General features: G+C 35.7%; 1 protein-coding gene across 1 annotated transcript; it reads left to right on the top strand.

The window, feature by feature from the left end:
• The first annotated feature begins 160 nt into the window (after positions 1-160).
• On the top strand, positions 161-19102 carry LOC123691830 (THO complex subunit 2). The gene is made up of 30 exons (XM_045636405.1): positions 161-291; positions 495-660; positions 741-982; positions 4623-4756; positions 4832-5088; positions 5161-5310; positions 6792-6961; positions 7068-7233; positions 7633-7802; positions 8131-8329; positions 8605-8852; positions 8978-9095; positions 9180-9312; positions 9452-9609; positions 9829-10085; positions 10201-10360; positions 10757-11005; positions 11710-11930; positions 12876-13044; positions 13820-13933; positions 14049-14154; positions 14302-14386; positions 14545-14614; positions 14751-14820; positions 15168-15208; positions 16732-16830; positions 17041-17098; positions 17200-17270; positions 18479-18528; positions 18938-19102. The coding sequence occupies exons 1-30, from the start codon at positions 224-226 to the stop codon at positions 18969-18971; spliced, it is 4233 nt and encodes a 1410-aa protein (XP_045492361.1). The 5' UTR covers positions 161-223; the 3' UTR covers positions 18972-19102.
• Positions 19103-19480: the final 378 nt, after the last annotated feature.

Here is a 19480-nt window from a genome sequence, read left to right as displayed (position 1 = left end):
TAAGTAATTATATTTTATTTTTATGTTGAATGAGGATCGGGCTTGGATCGGGTGTTACCACAATGACAGAGTACTGTGTATAATTCTATTTTTATCTATAAATACATGACAGATAACAGAATCTATAGACTATAGAAGTGGATAATTTAAATCAGTCATGGCTGCGGCGTATGTTGTATTTTTGACTTTGTTGTGAAATTCCGCTATTTCTTGAAATTTAATCATGACTACTCTAACTAAATTTGTATCGGACTATTGTAAGACGTGGGAAAAGTCAGGCAGAGACTCTTTGTAAGAAAAACTACACTTGTTTAAGCTTATTCATCATAAAAACCACATGTTGATCTGTTTTGTGAATAACCTTTTGATTATACCTTGGGCAATCAATACATTTATTGTTATAATTAAAAGAAGTGCCCCTAATCAAAATTATGATATAAATAATACTCTCATAGCTATGTACTATTTTTTGATTGAGGTGTTTTTTTTTTCAGTGTTAAATTACTTACACAATACATTAAAGATGAAGGCAAAAGTCCTCTTTTCACGAAATCTGGTAAACTTTCGGGTCTATCACAGAGTATATACGATTTGTTGCTTTGTGCCTTGAAAGGGTATCTCAAAAAAGATGCAGTTATATCTGTACTTCGTGAAATAGCTGTAAGTTATAAAGATCATTGTTTTTATGAATTGAAATGATTACATACATTACAAAATACTAATAAATTTTAATATTACAGATGTTACATGCTGATATGCCTTCAATTTTGCTGGATGTTGTATGTGTAATAGATGCAGAAACATCGCTGAATGTACAGAGCGAAGAGAGATCTGTTTTCTGCTATTTAGTACGTGAATTGGAATCTTTCATGTCTGACAAATTGCTAAAAGAAAGATTAGAAATTGAAACCCTTCAAGATGTTGGAACATTGAAGAACAAAATTTTTTATACCAAGTTCATCAAGATTAAGACCAAGCTATAGTAAGTAAAATATGATTGATCAATAAAAAATATGGAAACTACTTTTGACTGTGCTGAAATATCTGAAACCATGGGAATTTCCTTTGACTATAAGAGTAAAGTTGTGGGTGGTCTAGTATTCTTCTTCTTCCTTTGCCTTATCCCTTTATTTGGGGTCGGCTCTCCTCGTTCTCATGCGCCAGGATGGTCTATCCTGGGTTGTCTGTTTAATCAATTGGGCTCTCTCCATGTCTTTTGATATGGTAGACCACCAGGTGGCGGGGGGACGTCCCAGACCCCTTCTTCTATTTGGCAAGTTTAGTGCCCTCCTTACTACGTGGTTTTCTTCACGCCTCATTACGTGTCCATACCATCTTAGACGCTGTTCGGTGAGTTTCTCTGAGATGGGAGCGACCTTGAAACTTCCTCTGATGTACTCATTGCGCACTTTATCAAGTCTAGTTACGCCGGCCGCCCATCTAAGCATTTTCATTTCATTTACATGTACTCTTTGCTCTTGAGCTTTTTTGATTGCCCAGCACTCGGAGCCATACATTAGAGCTGGTCTAACTGCGGTCTTGTAGACTTTTCCTTTGGTCTTTATTGGCATCTTTGGATCACATAATACTCCCGTCAGACTCCTCCATTTCTGCCAAGCCACATTGATTCGATGTGTAACGTCAGCATCAATATTGGCATCCGATGATATCATGGACCCCAGATATTTAAATTGTGATACCTTGTTAAGCGGTTTTCCTTGAAGACTTATAGTGCTACGATGTCTAGTGTTAGGGTTATAGATGCATTCCATGTACTCTGTTTTATTTCTGCTTATGCGCAATCCATTAGCTTCTAGAGCATGCCTCCACGATTCCAATGTTATTTGCAGATTTTGTGCACAATGATCGAGCAGTACAATATCGTCCGCATACATAAGGCACCAGGGCAAAGGTGGCTGAATATCTTTGGTTAGCAGATCCATTATGAGGTTAAACAGAAGTGGGCATAGGGCCGATCCCTGATGGACTCCAACGTTTACCTTAAAAGGTTTACTGAACCCAGCTGCACTCTTTATTTTTGTACTTACGCCATTATACATATCCTGAATGACTTTTACAAACATCTCTGGTACTCCTTGCGCTCTCATGGCTTGCCATACTAATTTTCTAGGAACACGATCAAACGCTTTTTCCAGGTCGATGAAGATAAGGTGTAAGTCTTCTCGGTTAGATCGATATTTTTCCATGAGAATTCGAACAGTTTGAATAGGGTCATTTGTTGATTTTGCTGCAGTGAAACCAAATTGATTTTCGGATATATTAATTAATGCTAAAAGACGGTAGTTTAAAATTCTTTCCCATATTTTTAAAGTATGTGAGGTGAGTTTAATGGCCCTATAATTATTGCATACTCTGATGTCACCTTTATTTTTGTAGATAGGTACCAGGAAACTTTGTCGCCATGATTCAGGGATAGTATGCGTATACAATATGGTGTTAAAAAGGCGTGCTAGCCATTCATAGCCTAGGGGTCCAATTTTCTTCCAGAGGTCTGCAGGTATCTCGTCTGGGCCAACGGCTTTGTGGTTTTTCATTTTTATAACAACCTGCTTGACTTCCTCTAGCGTTACTTCGTGAATAGGTCCGACAGTTGGGATGATTTCCGGTAAGGGTTCACTAGGGAATTCTTCGTTTAAAAGGTTTTCAAAGTATTGCTTCCATCTATTACTGATGTCTTCGTTAGATGTTAACAGCTGTCCCTCTTCGTTTTGGATGTATTTATTTACTTTAATGTCTAACGTCGCCTTGTGTCGTTGTTTTGCTATTTTGAAAACCTCGACATCAGTTTTTGCGTCTTCCAATCTTTGATAGAGTACCTCATTAGCGTTTGTCCTTGACTGAGCAACAGCCTGCTTCGCAGCTTTTTTAGCTTTTTTGTATTCTCTGTGGTCTTCTTCCAGTTTTGTCAGTTGCCAAAGCTTAAAAAGTTCTCTTTTATTTCTTATTGCCTCCTTGACATTGTCATTCCACCACGTAGGATCTTTATTGGTACTAATTCCACCTTTCGATATTCCCAAATGCTTTGAGGCTTCTTCCTTGCAAAACTTTTCGAAATTTGCCCACATTGCGTTTGTACTATTGTTGTAATTTAAAGCCAGATCGTTTTCTAAGTATTCAATAATAGATGTAATGAGCTGTTTACCTTTATCAGAGTATAGTTGGCCCCATTTGATTCTAGGTGTTCTATCATAATTATTGATCTTAATATTTTTGGGCAATATAAATTTAGATACGAGAAGTCGATGTTGTGAAGTCAGTGCCTCTCCCGGGATTACTTTGCAATCTTTAAAGCTTTTTAGAGAAGACTTTTGACAGAGAATGTAATCAATTTGGGTGTTATTTCCAGAGCTTTTATAAGTTATTAGATGTTCATCTTTCTTTTTAAACCAAGTGTTAACAATAGCTAAACCATGCCTAGAGCAGAAATCCAGAATAGATGTTCCTTCTCTGTTTACAGAGCCATAACCATAGCCACCATGAACATCTCGATAATCTACGGCCTTTTCACCAATGTGCCCATTTAGATCTCCGCCTATGTACTTTGATTCATGATCTGGTATTAAGCTCATGAGATCATCGAAATCTTCCCAGAAGAGAGATTTTTCTAGTTCTGTACATCCGGATTGGGGTGCATATGCGGAAATTATATTTAGAGGTGTTTGATTGTCCATGGCGAGTTTTACAGCAATTAGACGGTCGCTTTTTCTATCCACTTTTATTATTCGTTGCTTTAGATTGCAGTCTAGGACTATACCCACACCATTCTGGGAGTTCTTAATGCCATGATAAATCAGTTGGTAACCTAACCCAATATCTCTGGACTTGGAGCCTTTCCATTTCGTCTCTTGTATACAGCATGCATTTATATCTCTTCTTTGCAAAACCTTAGCCAGTTCTTGACATCTTCCAGTAAGGGAACCTAGATTCCATGTAGCCAATCTTATTTTACATTGGGTTGTCGGTTTATTGTCTGTTTTTAATTCTACTTGCTTGTCGCTTCCGGGGGACCCCCTAGTATATTCTTCTTTATTCGCATCCATATCACATAAACTCACTCTATCGTCGCTTCGGGGGAACGCCCTAGCAGAAGTGCCCTTTCTTGATTTTTTACTTTTCATGATTCGAGGAGAAAATGATTGGCTTGAATTTTACGGCCGGTTGCCACCTGACACCAAGGTTGTCATCTATATCAAGATGTGAGCGCCGCCGTTGGCCCAGTATAGGGCTCTTCCGCCGCCATCTCTACTGTATACTCCAACCCAAGTACACAGCACTACTACGACCTGTCCTTCGATTATGCCAAAGTAGCTCGCAGTAGGGATTTGGTAACGAAGTGTTCATCTCCGGCCTCTTGGTCCGCGGGAGTTGTATCTTAACTCCTACCCTTCAAATACTTGTTATGGTACCCGAAGGGCATTCCCCTATCCGCCACCTGGGGACGCGTTCTCTAGGGGTTGAGGCTCCCCCGAGAATGTGGGTGGTCTAGTATGTCGCAAAATTATTAAAAAAAAATCTACTGGCATCGCTTGGTGACAAATGAATATAAATGTAATTCTTCTTTTATATAAATAAATCTTCTTTATATATGTATTATTTTTCAGCTATAAGCAACGTAAATTTAATTTGTTCCGCGAGGAGAGTGAAGGATATGCAAAACTTATTGTAGAATTAAATCAAGAGATATCTGAAGATACTGACTGGAAAACTATTTTGGAGATTATTCAATCACTAATTGGTATTTAATAAAGTTATTATCATTGCTATTGTTCATTTGTTTGTATTTGGTTATATATACTTTAATATTTTTCAGGTTGTTTTAATTTGGATCCTAATAGAGTCTTAGATATTATATTGGAATCCTTTGAAGCACGTCCACATTTAGATAACTTATTTATTACTCTTATAAAGAACTACATGTGTGATCCTCAAGTAATATCGGAGGTCTTAGGGTTCAAACTAAGTAATATGGAAGTATTGGATACTTATAAAGAGCCCCCTAACTTAATAACTATCATAGCTTTACTTTTGCAACATCAAGTTATTGCTTTGGATGATATTTATCCATGGGTAAGTAAACATTTACAAACTTTTTTTTTACATGAATTTTCGCTATAAATATAACATTTACTTTATTTGTAGCTACGTCCTGATGATTTAATAATGGCCAAAGAAGCAGATAAGGAGTTGAAGTTAGTCCAGGAATATATTCGTAAATTAAATATAGTTTCTACTAAAGGACCACCTGCTAATGGGGCCAATGACTTTATTGAAGACAAAGCAGATCCACAGGTAAATCGTAATTCTTTTGAATTATGTATATATTTGAGAATTGTTGATCAAGTAGGAATTGTTGATGTTTTCAAGCTATGTATAATTAGTAGTGATGCAACGAATACGAATACGAATATTCGTATTCGCCGAATAGTAGACATTTACCGAATATTCGTATTCGGCGAATATACGATTTTTTAAAAACGAATATTTTTGTATGCAACTCTATTTACTACAAATTTAAAAATCGCGCAAAAAAATATGACGTGTGCAGAGATTGCTGATCCACTGGCCTTTTGGCGAGAAGATGTCCATTTTCCAAGTCAGAAAAAGCTCGCCCAAAAATATTTTTCACTGAAGCCATGTACAGTCGCTTCGGAAGGACTTTTTAAACGACTGGAAACATCCAGACTTAAAAAAAATCGCCTAAAACCAGAAAATCTACGAATTTTATGTTTTTTAAATAAAAATTTGCCTATTGTAAATTTTAATTTTTAATTATTAGAAGAGTAAACATTCCTTAAGAGGCCTACACCACCGAAACTAGCGCCCCCCCAACATTTTATTTTTTTACTCCTAAACCAGATCAAATTTAAAAAATCTAGCTCGGTACTTTGCTAGTATATTACTTGTAGTATTTTTGGTATTACTTTTCATTATTTTGCATTCGGTAAATTAGGAGAACTTTTGATTACCGCCAAAAGTGGCCACTTTTGGAAAAGTAATACCAAAAATACTACAAGTAATATACTAGCAAAGTACCGAGCTAGATTTTTTAAATTTGATCTGGTTAAGGAGTAAAAAAATAAAATGTTCGGTGGCGCTAGTTTCGGTGGTGTAGGCCTCTTAAATAAATAAGTCTTTTATTACCAAGGCGAGATATTCGTATTCGTATTCGTATTCGCCGAATAGTAGGTTTGATATTCGTATTCGTATTCGTATTCGTAAAAATAGTATTCGTTGCATCACTAATAATTAGTTATTGTATGAAAGTAATTATGAGAAAGAGCTACAGTAGAACTCCAATTATCCGAATTAATGGGGACCGGGACCCATTCAGATAATCAAATATTCGGATAATCGGATTAAAAAAAAAATTGCTATTGGAAAGAATAAAAGCTACGTTTTGATATTGCACTATTTTTTTATTGAATTAAATGAAAGAAACATTAAATTTTCACATGTTTTAAATATAAATAAAATGTACTTATGTACAAGTTTAGAAATAAAAATCATTGTTTTTTAAACATCTCCGTCAATGTAAGCTGCTGTGCTGTTTTCAACCGTTTTCGACAATTTTTTTGTGATTCGGATAATCGGCGATTCGGATAGTCGGAGTTCGGATAATTGGAGTTCTATTGTATTGTTTATAAATTATTGGAAATTAATTTTTAATGTTCAAGCAATCATGATTTTATTTAGTGAGTGTAATAACTAATAAGCATAAAAATTAACTCAAATTTCAAAATTAAAAATATTTTTTTACAATTGATAAACAGGAATACTGGGCTAATCAGAAATTGGTGCTTAGTGAAGCTCTCATCCGCGTGTGCGCATGGCGGGAATTCTCAGCTTTATTCAGTCGCCTTCATGTGTCAGCCATGCCAGCTCGCCCAGCCAAGGCTCTTTGTGAAATGCTACATGCTGTTGTTGAACCGTTATATAGATCGTAAGAACGTTTTTTCTATTGTTATTCATTACATTGTTGTATTTTTGCTTCTGATGTATATATTTTTATTTTTTGAGTCCACAAAAAAGAATTACGATATTTGCAGGCAATGCCGAGTAGCACCAAAAATAATAGGCACCCCAATACCACCATTAAAGTCAAATTTAGCTCCAAAAGCCTGTAAGACCTTTGAAGACATGAAAGAAGTGGTTATTCCTGCCCTGATTTTATTAGGACCAGCTCTTCACCATAACCCTATTTTGATGTATAAAGTAAGTATCTTATGACTGGTTTATCTTGAACACTATTTTTTTATAATTCATCTTCAGCCCATATACGTTCCCACTGCTGGGACACGGGTCTCCTATGAGGGTACAGGCCATAATCCACCACGCTGGCCAAGTGCGGGTTGGCGGATGACACATGTCGTCGAACTTTTTTTTTTTTATTCTTCGACATGTCGGTTTCCTCACGATGTTTTCCTTCACCGTTCGAGCAGTGGTGATGTTACAACATGCGCAGATAAATTGAAAAATCAATTTATTTCCTGCGCGCTCGCCTAGTCTCGAACCACGGACTTATCGATTCGAAGTCCGAGGTCTCACCACTGAGCCACCACTGCTCTTTTTTTATAATTATATTATTAAAAAAAAATATTTTTAATTTCGTAGATAATACGCATATTACGTACGTCGCGTTCAGTAAAAGGAGATCCCCTTCAACATGAAGCCTTAACAGTATTGGATGCAGCAATTTTGCCTGCACTCACCTTGATGGAGGGAAACTGTTGTATGGCTGAAGAAGTGTATACATTACTTAAATTGTATTCCTATCAGTGCAGGTGAGATACAATCCTACATACATATAAATTATTTTAATTGTACATTATTTTGCTGTGCCTGAAAATTGCGTGGGAGTCGATAAGATGTGGGTTTTCGGCGTGAATTCTGATAATTTGCTAATCCCAAGCTACTGCCCTTTTACGTCTCTATTTCAGTAAAAGTCAGTTAGCTTTACAAAAAAACACGAAGATACCACAAATAGGTAGGCAAACAAGTTTCGTAAAAGTTTGTATCTCTTAACTTTTCACGTATCTATAATACTACCTGAAAAAATTATTTTTGTTTTCATAATAGACATGCTATAATCCTATTAATATTACGATTTAGGTATTGCTTGTATGCTCGGTGGAAAAATGAATCTGGTGAAAAAATACCAGCCCTGATGCGAGTACGCGGAAATTCATTGCAGCGAATAAAACATATTATGAAGCGAGTCTCCAAGGAAAATATAAAACCGCAAGGACGCCTAATTGGAAAACTTTCTCATGCTGCACCTGCTTTCCTCTTTGATTATATGCTGTTACAAGTAAGTTTACTTTTTTTCTTAAATTGAATAAAAAAGTATATTTTTTAAATATTATATAAGTAAAAATATTTCGTGGCCCGATATGTGTACGCGCCTAACTTCCGAGCCCCTACACCAAATTGAAAGATTTTATTTCTAGCCAAGCCAAGACAAGGTTTGTATAATTAAGTGATAATTTTAAATAAATCCTTTCGTCCCGGTACGCGCTTTTGTAAAATATGAAATAATATATAAAAAAATAACAGATGGCAATTACAATGTTTATAATTTTCTAGATACAAACATATGACAATCTAATTGGTCCAGTGGTGGAATCACTCAAATACCTCACGTCACTATCCCTAGATGTTCTCGGCTACTGTCTAGTGGAAGTACTATCAAGTAAAGGGTCAGCTACCGGGGCAGCTCACCCACCTTGGTTACAAGCGTTAGCTGCTTTTGCTGGAGCTGCATATAAGAAGCATAATATTGAATTAACTGGCTTGTTGCAATTTGTAGCAGATCGATTGAAGGCTCAGCAAAGGTTATTTTTTATTATTATTTGAGGGTAGTTGAGAAATAGTAAAAGAGGTGGGAGTATGTGATGTACATATGTGATTTCGGTATTTGTGTAACTCAATAATAATTAATAAAATTTAATAATTTCAGTCAAGATCTACTGATTCTTAAAGAGATAGTACAAAAGATGGCCGGCATTGAAGCTGCTGAGGAAATGACTCCAGAACAATTAGACGCGATGGCGGGAGGTGAATTGCTTAAGGGAGAAGTACGTCTCAAGAAATATCTACAGAAAATTGTGTTGCTTGTTCTTGTATAGAAATAAATAAAAATTATTGTATTATATTTCTAGGCTGGATACTTCTCACAAGTACGAAACACAAGACGTTCCTCTGCGAGGTTAAAAGATGCAGTAGTGGGCAACAATCTAGATATAGCACTTTGTATTTTATCTGCACAACAACGGCATTGCTGTGTGTGGAAAGGTTTGTGGTGTTTTTTCAAAAATATGTAAAATGTATCTTTTGAAAATAAAATATTGACAGAACTAAATAAAACTGCAAATATTAAAAAAAAAAAAATATAACATTTTTTCCCACTGTCAATATAATTTTACTTTTCTAGATTCAGGTGAAGAAAACACGAACGAAGCGGGTGGTTCTCAGTTAAAAGTAGTGGGTCGACTTGCGGACCAGTGTCAAGATGCGTTGGTGCAACTGGGAACGTTCCTCGCGTCGTCGCACGCGCCCGACGAGTATGCTGCGAGGTTGCCGCCTTTACCGGTAAGATTATAAAGCGACGTTGCCGAAACGGCGATATAATATGTTTCCATCAGGCGATGCGATGGTCAAATGCTTGCCTAATCCTAACATAAAAAAACGGTGTTTCTGAAAGAATGGATTTTATGAAAATTATTGTTTCGTGACGTGAAAATACTTCATTTTTTAAAAATTGTAATGCATTTTGAAATATTTTAAAAGGAAATATAAAATATTTTATAGGAACTACTTCGTGACTACCACGTGGACGCCGATGTGGCATTCTTTCTCCACCGCCCAGTATTGGCTCAAAAAATAGCTGCAAAAGTTGAATCATTGCGAAAGAGCTCTGATAGTAAATCGGACTCTCAAGAGAAGAGTATAGAACGCTATAATATCGCGTCTAAGGAAGCTCTAGAGCCTATTGTAATATCTATCACGCCATTGTTACCGAACAGAGTCTGGGAAGATATATCACCAGAATTTTATGTGACATTTTGGTAAGCATCTTTTCAATAAACATAATCATGTGAAATGTATGGAATTTTTACTTTTTAGTCATAGATTAAATATTTTTTGTATTGTTAGAATAATAATATAATTTCTCATTATCAGGTCATTATCAATGTACGACTTACGTGTACCAGTTGAAAGTTATGCAAGAGAAATTGACAGATTAAAAACGGCCGCTGCAAGTGCCGCTAGAGATACTTCACAGGGTACAAAAGGGAAGAAAGAACAAGAAAGATTCAATACTCTAATTGAGAAACTACAGGTTCGTATTATAATTAAAAACTGACAAATAATAGTAAAATGGAATGGTGAAGAAACCTTAGCTGAATCAATTTAACATTTTTCATAATTATTTCTCAAAAACAGATATAGATATATAGACATGCATAGTGTTTCTCATATATCTGAAATGTCGATAAAAACTGTAATTTCTTTTAAATCATAAACGCCTTGCTTGTGTGCGATTTGCGTAAGATTTACTCTAGTAAAAAAGCCCACAGTACCATAATGCCTTTACACATAAAAAGTTAGGGTAGTAACCAATAAATTTTTCGTAGGCGCATATAGATAAAGCTTTTCAATAAGTGTTTTTATCGGATACAAACATTTTTGTTACAAAAAAAACATTAAGTAATACAAATCTAAATAAACCAATCAGGAGGAGCGTCGCCGTCAAGAGGAGCACGTGTCCCGCGTACATGGCCGTCTGTCCCGCGAGTGCAGCGGCTGGTTCCCCGCACGCGCAGCCAAGTCCGCCAAGAACGAAACGGTCACCCGCCTCATGCAGCTCTGCCTGTTCCCGCGCTGCGTGTTCACAGCAACGGATGCGCTGTACTGCGCGCAGTTTGTGCATACTGTGCACGCGTTGAAGACGCCTAATTTTTCCACGCTGTTGTGCTATGATCGGGTGAGTGAACGTGTTAATTATGCTGGGTTTTCGTACTTTCTGGACCTTTTGCCACAATTTTTTTTTTATTTTCTCATTTGTTTTTTTTTATTATTAAGCTATTGGATAGCTTCTATCGCGGGCCTTGAGCGCGGGGACCGAATCCAGAAATTCCGTAACGAAAAAACCTCACGCTCCCCACTCCGACGGGCACGGAGGTGTGGCTTGAAGGCATGCTATGCAAATTATTTGCATAGCATGCCTTATATATATATATATATCCCCTTATATAATACCCTTGCATAATGCAATAGCTTTACCGCGGCAGGCCCCGAGTGCCACACGTCTTTTTTTATTTTATTGTGTTCTTTAGGTTAAGTAGATTTTAAATGTATCAAACTTGTTGTGGCAATAAATGTATTCATTCACATAACGTGTATGCGTAGACTGTGTCTTTATATCAATTTTCCGATGTCACGTGGTCCATAACATAATTTTAAATAAATATTTTTTATAGTGCAGTGGTGAAAATATTGACTTCCGGATTCTGGCTTTTTATAGCAAATATCCCATGTATATTCATTTCATTTTTCAATTTCAAAGTTGTTGTAACTTATAAGTTAAAGTGAGTTTTTGTATGTTTGCTACGTAATATTGTTGTTACTACAGATAAAGATATTTACTTTCCGTTCCGTAACTTATCTATCGCTACCCTCCCACTGCAGCTGTTCTGCGACATAACGTACTCGGTGATGTCGTGCACGGAGGGCGAGGCGGCCCGCTACGGCCGCTTCCTGTGCCGCGTGCTGGGCACGGCCATGCGCTGGCACGCGGACCGCGCCGCCTTCCACGCGGAGTGCGCGCACTACCCGGGCTTCGTCACCAAGTACCGCGTGTCCAACCAGTTCACGGAGGCGAACGACCACGTCGGATACGAGAACTACAGGTGGGCTTATTAGCAGATACCATAATATATTTAAGCTATTGCATAGCTTCTATCGCGGGCCTTGAGCGCGGGGACTGAATCGAGAAATTCCGTAACGAAAAAACCTCACGCTCCCCACTCAGACGGGCGGAGGTGTGGCTTGAAGGCATAGCATGCTTGCATGCATTCGCTTCACCGCGGCTGTCCCCGAGTGCCACACGTTTTTTTTTTTTATCTATAGTCTATACTCTATACTAATATAATAAATCTGAAGAGATTGTTTGTTTCAACGCGCTAATCTCGGGAACTACTACTCCGATTTGAAAAATTATTTCAGTGTTAGATAGCCAATTCATCGAGGAAGGCATAGGCTATTTATCATCTCGCTAAGACGAACAGGAGCGGAACACTGCGGGTAAAACCGCGGAGCGCGGTTTTGTATAAAAGAACATAACAGCCTCATGCGTGCCTTAAATATAAAAAAAAAATTCAAATTCAAATTGACCACGTAGCATATTCTATTACTAAAAAAACAACATATAAAACAACAATCTTTTAGTTTTGGATGGCTTTTAATCCTTATTTACATGTTTAGTCTATTTAATTAAGAATCAATATGAAGAAAGCAAGAAGTATACTCAAGCACAAAAAATATTAAGAAGATCCCATGATGTTCTGACTATTGTTGGCACATAATCTGTATCACTTTACGTTCTTACCTTTTCGCGATCTCAAATATTAAATTTATGAGTTCAAATAACAATTATCTTTATTTCCTATAAAAGTTACTAAAACCACGTGCATTGGTCCTTCGAGCCGGATTCTTCAATCCGTCATAGGAAAATTGAATAAAACTCACTTATTCGGTTCCCATTAATTATATAAATTACAAATCCAATTATTATACATGTTCATGTTTGTTTTTACTTAGAATAATATATTGAATGTTCTCCTTCTATTCTCCAGGCACGTGTGTCACAAATGGCACTACAAGATCACGAAAGCGATGGTTGTGTGCCTGGACTCTGGCGACTACGTGCAGATCCGTAACGCGCTCATAGTGCTCATCAAGATATTGCCGCACTTCCCTGTGCTGGCGAAATTAGCGCAAATTATCGAGAGGAAAATTGAGAAGGTAAAGTTTGGAAATAGTTTAAGTTAATTGTTTGCCTTATAATTAATTTATGTAAGTGAAACTTCTTTAGGCGCGTTTAGTACTTCTCAACGGAGTAAGGTACAACAACGATTTTGGTATCTTTGAATCTTGCCAAAGAATTTTCTGACATGTGTGCTCGGCAAACACGCTCTTTTTCTATATACATATAATAAATCTGTAGAAGGGTCAATTGTGTACATTGAAAATATTGAAAAAATAAATAGCACTGAATTGAGAATTGAATTTATTGTTACTGAATCGATACCAATCCCAAATATGTGATTAAAAAATTTTTGTCTGTCTGTCTGTCTGTATGTGAAGACATCACGTAAAAACTAACGGGTCGATTTCGATGAAACTTGGTATAATAATACCTTATTATCCTGGGCGTAAAATAGGATACTTTTTATCCTGGATACGTATAATTTTTTTTATCCTTAGACGTTGTTCTGTAGAACCGCGTTGAGTATTATTATAAGCCTAGCCGTATTTGATGCGTATGTGGGTCCAATAGAAATTAATTATAAGATGTTATTGTCAGTTACTCAAAATGGAGAAATAAACCATCCACGCGAAGAGCGACATCCGCGCGGACGGAGTCGCGGGCGTAAATGTTTGAGTTTGATTTTGAAGCTAGTTTCTTAATAAAATGAAACAATGTCAATTTATGTGAAATATTCCGTTCTTAAAAAATAAATAAGGTCAAGGTGGTTAGACGTTTAGTGCTGATTCAAGTTTAATTGTTATTAATTAGGTTAAAGAAGAGGAAAAGAACCAAAGACCAGACTTGTACGTTCTGGCGACAGGGTACAGCGGTCAGTTGAGGAATAAAGTTCCCAACATGATGAAAGAAAGCGATTTCCACCAGGTGAGTAACCTTAGTATATAACAAGTTATTACTGAATTGCATTTAATTCAATACATCACTATAAATTAAATTTCTTTCGCTCTTCATGACGTGTCCAATTATTTGAATATTCTAGGTAGTCGATCAGCATAAAGCAAGCGGCGTGGCTCAAGTGACGGCTGTTAAAGAGGAAACTAACAACAAACAACAGGAAACCGTGGTTTCGCCCGTGCAAACGACAGGTAAATAATATTTTTTAACTGACTTAAAAAAAGGATGAGGTTATTTAACTGTCTTACTCTTTTACGAAAACAACGACTGGACGGACTATTTTATAATTTAAAATTATTTAACAAACAAACAAAATTATTTTTTATTTGTTGTTTTAGATTCAGAGAAAAAGGAATCGAAAACCAGTGATAGACGACGCGATGAATCAGATCGCGATAAGGAGACTAAGCGGGAGTCTAGATCGTAAGTATCAATAATAATCAATATGAAATAGCATATGAAACGTCGTAACTTTTGTATTTTATTGTGTACTCTACTAATATATGCCAAAAAGTAATAATGCCATATTCAATACAAAATAATGTTTCTCTAAATTAAGTGAATTTAATCCCTGTTTCTAGGTCATTGAAGGAACGGAACAAAGAAGAGTTGAGAAGTAAAGATAAATCTCCAAGAGAACGATCACATAGAGTAAGTATTATACATTGAAATAAAAGTAAAATATTGTAGCGAGAACTTGTGAACAATTCACGGATCCTTACGCGATCATAAATATTGTTTTCGGATTGGGATAAAGCAAAAATATTGGTAATTTTGTATTTTTTAGGAGGAGCGCTATTTGGAAGCGATATCACCACCTCATGATCACCGTCATCCGTCCGATGACGTAGATCGTGGTAAGTCTTACTGTTTATGTTATTTTAGTAAAACAAATTACAAATATTGTTTTATTGTTACAGCTACCATTGATAATAACATAGAATATTATGTTTTACAACCTAAAACATTTTACATTATTTCCATTTTTTCTTTTTTTAATTTCTGTTTTATTGTAACGTTAACATTCTTTGCGATTGTGCCCTAGTTTTAGGAAGTTATTTATTCCATGTTCGACCCTACTATTCTCAATTTGTTTGGGCTAAGATTTGTTATCAACTGACTACATTAATTAAGCAGGTTCTACTAATCAACTAATGCAAACTCAGCCCCATTTGATTTCTAACATAGTTTTTAACATTCGCAGATGTGAAACGTCGTAAAGTAGAGAGCAGCGGCAATGGCAAGGTGAGTATCGTTGTAATAAACCGACCCTGCGTCGCGCTCGCGCCGGACTGAGGATTGGGCTCGACGCGGCACCGGGACCAGGCCACGCTACGGACTGTGCAGTGTGTAGTGATCAGACTCAGTGACTATCAGTGATATAACGATAAATAATTTAGTACAAAAATAAATGTTGTCAAATATAACTAAAAACACTAAAGAAGATTCGCCCCATGTTGCTACTGTTCGAGTGACGCGAAAATGCGCGGATAAAGGAAAAAGGAAGATAGTGATGGAGTAGAGTCGCAGATGTGAATTTTCGATGAAATATGAAGATACGTTTTCGTTAAATGGAAAATGGAGATCCAGGTGCAGAACGGAAAAATTAAACCCCTGAAAATTAAATAAAAATTCAAAACGAGAAGCAACATCAATAAAAATAAAACAATATTACAAATTAAACTCGTATAAATATCAAAGGCGCAAAGATATACGTAAGTCAGCCCAGCCCAGTCAAGCAGTGGTAAGGTTTTTAGTGTATTGCTTTATTGAGTCAAACGGTTCATATAATTAAAATGAAAACGCGTCAAGAAACAAACAGAAGAATGTATACGACTCAGATGTTTAAAATATAACGTGTAATGGTGGACTTGGCATAATCTATATAAGTTGTCAACATTCTGGTACTAACGAGAATAATTGGGAACAAATGTAATATATGCATTAATATTTCAATCGGCAATAAAATATATCATCATGTAACATAGTATCATCACATGAAACATCAGACATCTTGAAAATTTAAGGGTGATCCCTTAAATTGATTATTAAATTGATTGGATGGTTGAGAACCAACAAAAATAAATGGACAAGCTCAACAAAACGAAAACATGAAAGCGGTAAAAACTACAAACTTTTCAACGTATAAATAAAATGAAAATTTTCTCAAATACTTAATTACACACTGAAACCCGAAATACTTAATAAATCGAACAACACCACCAACTTACCTACCATAAACCTGTTGAAAGTGAAGACATTAAAGGACCAGCAGCGGTATCATGAAAATAAATGAAAAGAAGCAATAAGTAAACCAACAGACCTCATTTAATTCAACGATTCTTGGAAAAATTTCATAAGAGAAAACATCTATTGAAGAAAACTTTCAAATGTGATTTGTGTCATAAAATAAGGCATAAGCAATAAAACCAGTAAGAAGGCAGAGAATACACTACGTCCAGTCAAATCTTTAACCTTGTCTACTTCAAATTCACCACATGTAATCGTCAGACGATAACTTCAGGAAGTCGGCATAAAACGGATACTTGATCACCATCATAAACAACAAGTTCCTGCTCTTAATTCTCTAATATGTTGTGGCGGCAAACTAACACCTCGAAAACATAGAAGAAGAAAAGAAAATATAATGAAGCTTTATTTTAATTCTTTGATCCCTTTGACTCATATTTGTATAAAACTTATAATTTAAATGATTTTTTCAATGAATTATTTTATAGATGCATTTTAATATACTATTTTATAAGCAGGGTAGTAAAGAGATTGAGGAACGATCACCTGAAAAGGAGAAACGGAAAACTAAACTTAGAGGCGATGAGCGTAAAGAGCGTAAGATAAGCCGTAAAAGGGTGAGTAGTCTTTACTTAACTTACACTTCCTTTCTGTATTAACCGCTCACTTACATTGTTTTCCGTCTTCATAAGTATTCTGTATCAAAATAGGTCCATCACTGATCCATATTAATCGTTTTTACTTGACCTCCATAATACGTTATAAGTTGCTTGAAGGAACTTAAGGTTTTTGATTTTGTTTAATCTTACTTTCCTTTTTATTATTAGGATAGGGTCGAGGACTCGTCTCTTCTTGAACAAAAACGACGTCGCGATGAACAAAAAGGTAAGGAATATAATGGTAACCAAAATATTAAGTATATGAAGTATCACCACGTGGTTTAAATACTTTTTTAATGATACAAAAACACCTGTTCCGTATTTCAGTTGTAATTAAAATGCCGAGTCACCAAAATGGATCGCAGGAAGAGCACCATTATGAGAAGTATCATAAAAGGGTGAGTGAAGAAGCAATTTGAGTTTTAAGAATAAGAATAAAATGTTGTTGTTTTGTTGGACGGCATACAGATCGGTTACAGTACCCACGTTAAAAACTTGAGTATTTTAATGGATCAGACCATGTAGTGGGATGTTCATCTGAAGGAGGTTAGTAGGAAGATGTTTGCTTCCGCTGGCTCACTTCGGCGCCTGCGCAACTTTCTGCCTATCCCAACAAAAATAATGCTAGCTCATTCCCTTCTCCTTTCCCACCTTGATTATGCTGATTCCTCCTACCTTGATCTTTCCGAAGTCCAGTTGAGACGACTTGAACGCCTTCAGAATTTTTGAATTCGCTTTATCTTTGGCTTGCGTAAGTTTGACCACGTGTCAGACTATCCCAAAAAACTCAACTGGCTACCCATCCGCTTCCGACGTAACTCCCACATCCTTCATCTTCTTTTCTCCGTCCTGTTTGATCCTAAGGCTCCTCACTATCTCAAAGATAAATTTGATTTCTTTACCTCTCCTTTCCCTCGTCCTTCCAAAACTTTACTTTTGCGTGTCCTTGTCACGAACACCAAATTTTATGGTCATTCCTTTGCTGTTCATGCTGCCAAACTCTGGAATGAACTTCCACTAGAAGTACGTCAAGCGCAATCCTTAAGGAGTTTTAAACACCTTCTTAAGTCACACTATCTTTCTCTGGCTTAGCTTCTTCCTCTATTTCCTTACTGTTATCTTATTTTCTTTTTTGTTATATACCTACTACTATATATGTATTTGTTCGATATGTTATATTTATTAAATATTTATAATTATATTTTCTCTGGTTATATACTTCTACTATATATTTGTTGTATGTGATATATATATTTTGCTCACCCACCTCCTTTTAATGTCTCTCCTTACATATTACTTACGGTGGCCTGGAAGAGATCGCTATCTAGCGATAAGGCCACCGTTTGTACAAATTATTTTCCTCTTATCTGTACTTTATGTGTCTCTATTTCTTTTGTGTGTGCAATAAATAATTAAGTAAATAAATAAATAAAAGAAACATTATAAATTTAACTAACGATCTTTTTTCAAGGATAACATTTAAGGATAGAGACAGAATTTTCCCCAATTAACTCTAGTGTTAAGTCTTAGTTATTTTAAAGATATTATAACCATAAAGATAAAGCATCATCAGTTTTGAATATTGTTATTTATTGCCTAATTTCAGGAGAAATCACCGTTCCGGGATCGATCACATGAAGAACCCAGAGATAAACAATATCCTTTTAAAAGAAAATAATTTATATTAAAACTTAATTTTTTTAAGGTCTGTGATAGTTATTGCAGGCAGTCCCTTTTTTCTGTTTTCGGAATCTGAAGCTAATTCCCATTCCGTAGCTGTAGTCTTGTATAATATCCAATCTTAATATGTAACTACAAATGTCCAATTTTGGTACCTAGAATGCTTTTTATGTGTTATCTGGTCCTTTCCCCTGACTTAGTACCTTATGATTTTTTATAAACTACCAAACAATCGTTTGTCTCATAAAACTTTCATTCTATGTTATTTGTTGTTATCCAATTTTTTTAGTTTTATGTCAGTTAAAAAAACATATTTCATTGCTATTTTTTAGTCATTTTATGTGATAAATATAATTATATCTTGATTTCCTTAACTGAGTAACACTAGACGATCAAATGAGTCGAAGATCAGAAGATAATGCTGGTTTTCAAGATCTTATGACGACAGTGACGACTTTACCTAGTATAAGAGCTAGATATAAGAAAATGTACTAGAAGCTACTGACAAACAGTATGGAAGTATACTGCAATAAAATAAATGTCCACAATACTAAATAGTTTTATTTAATTTTTGTTACAGTTATATTTATATTTATACCATTCCACCATTTTTATAAATTAAGGTTTTGAATAATCTAATAAAATTCATGTATCATAATTGAGAAGCCATTATAAATATAGCTTGTATTCTAGTTTAAGTAAAATCTATTAATAGATTATGTAGGTAGTATGGTTATAAACTGTTTTCATTATGTATGCAAGGAAGCTATGGATTTTTCCATAACCGAATGAAATCTAGTAATAAAAGTTTATAAGCTGTTGGTACTTGGAAAACTTTCCGACCATACAGGCAGTCAGTAGGCAGTAGACATGGTGGACATCTTTTTGGTGTTCGTCGGTGTAATTTAATTAAAACATTAAACATTAT

This window comes from Colias croceus, chromosome 5 (assembly GCF_905220415.1).
Source record: "Colias croceus chromosome 5, ilColCroc2.1".
NCBI classification, from domain to species: domain Eukaryota; kingdom Metazoa; phylum Arthropoda; class Insecta; order Lepidoptera; family Pieridae; genus Colias; species Colias croceus.
The sequence above is the reverse complement of the archived record's forward strand: the minus strand, read 5'-3'. Positions and strand labels throughout refer to the sequence as shown.

Bases quoted from the DNA above. Each gene is read 5' to 3' on its own strand.
- LOC123691830 (XM_045636405.1), top strand. From the start codon at position 224: ATGACTACTCTAACTAAATTTGTATCGGACTATTGTAAGACGTGGGAA. The intron at 4,757-4,831 runs GTATTTAATAAA...AATATTTTTCAG, and splicing joins GATTATTCAATCACTAATTG to GTTGTTTTAATTTGGATCCT. The intron at 13,045-13,819 runs GTAAAGTTTGGA...GTTATTAATTAG, and splicing joins TCGAGAGGAAAATTGAGAAG to GTTAAAGAAGAGGAAAAGAA.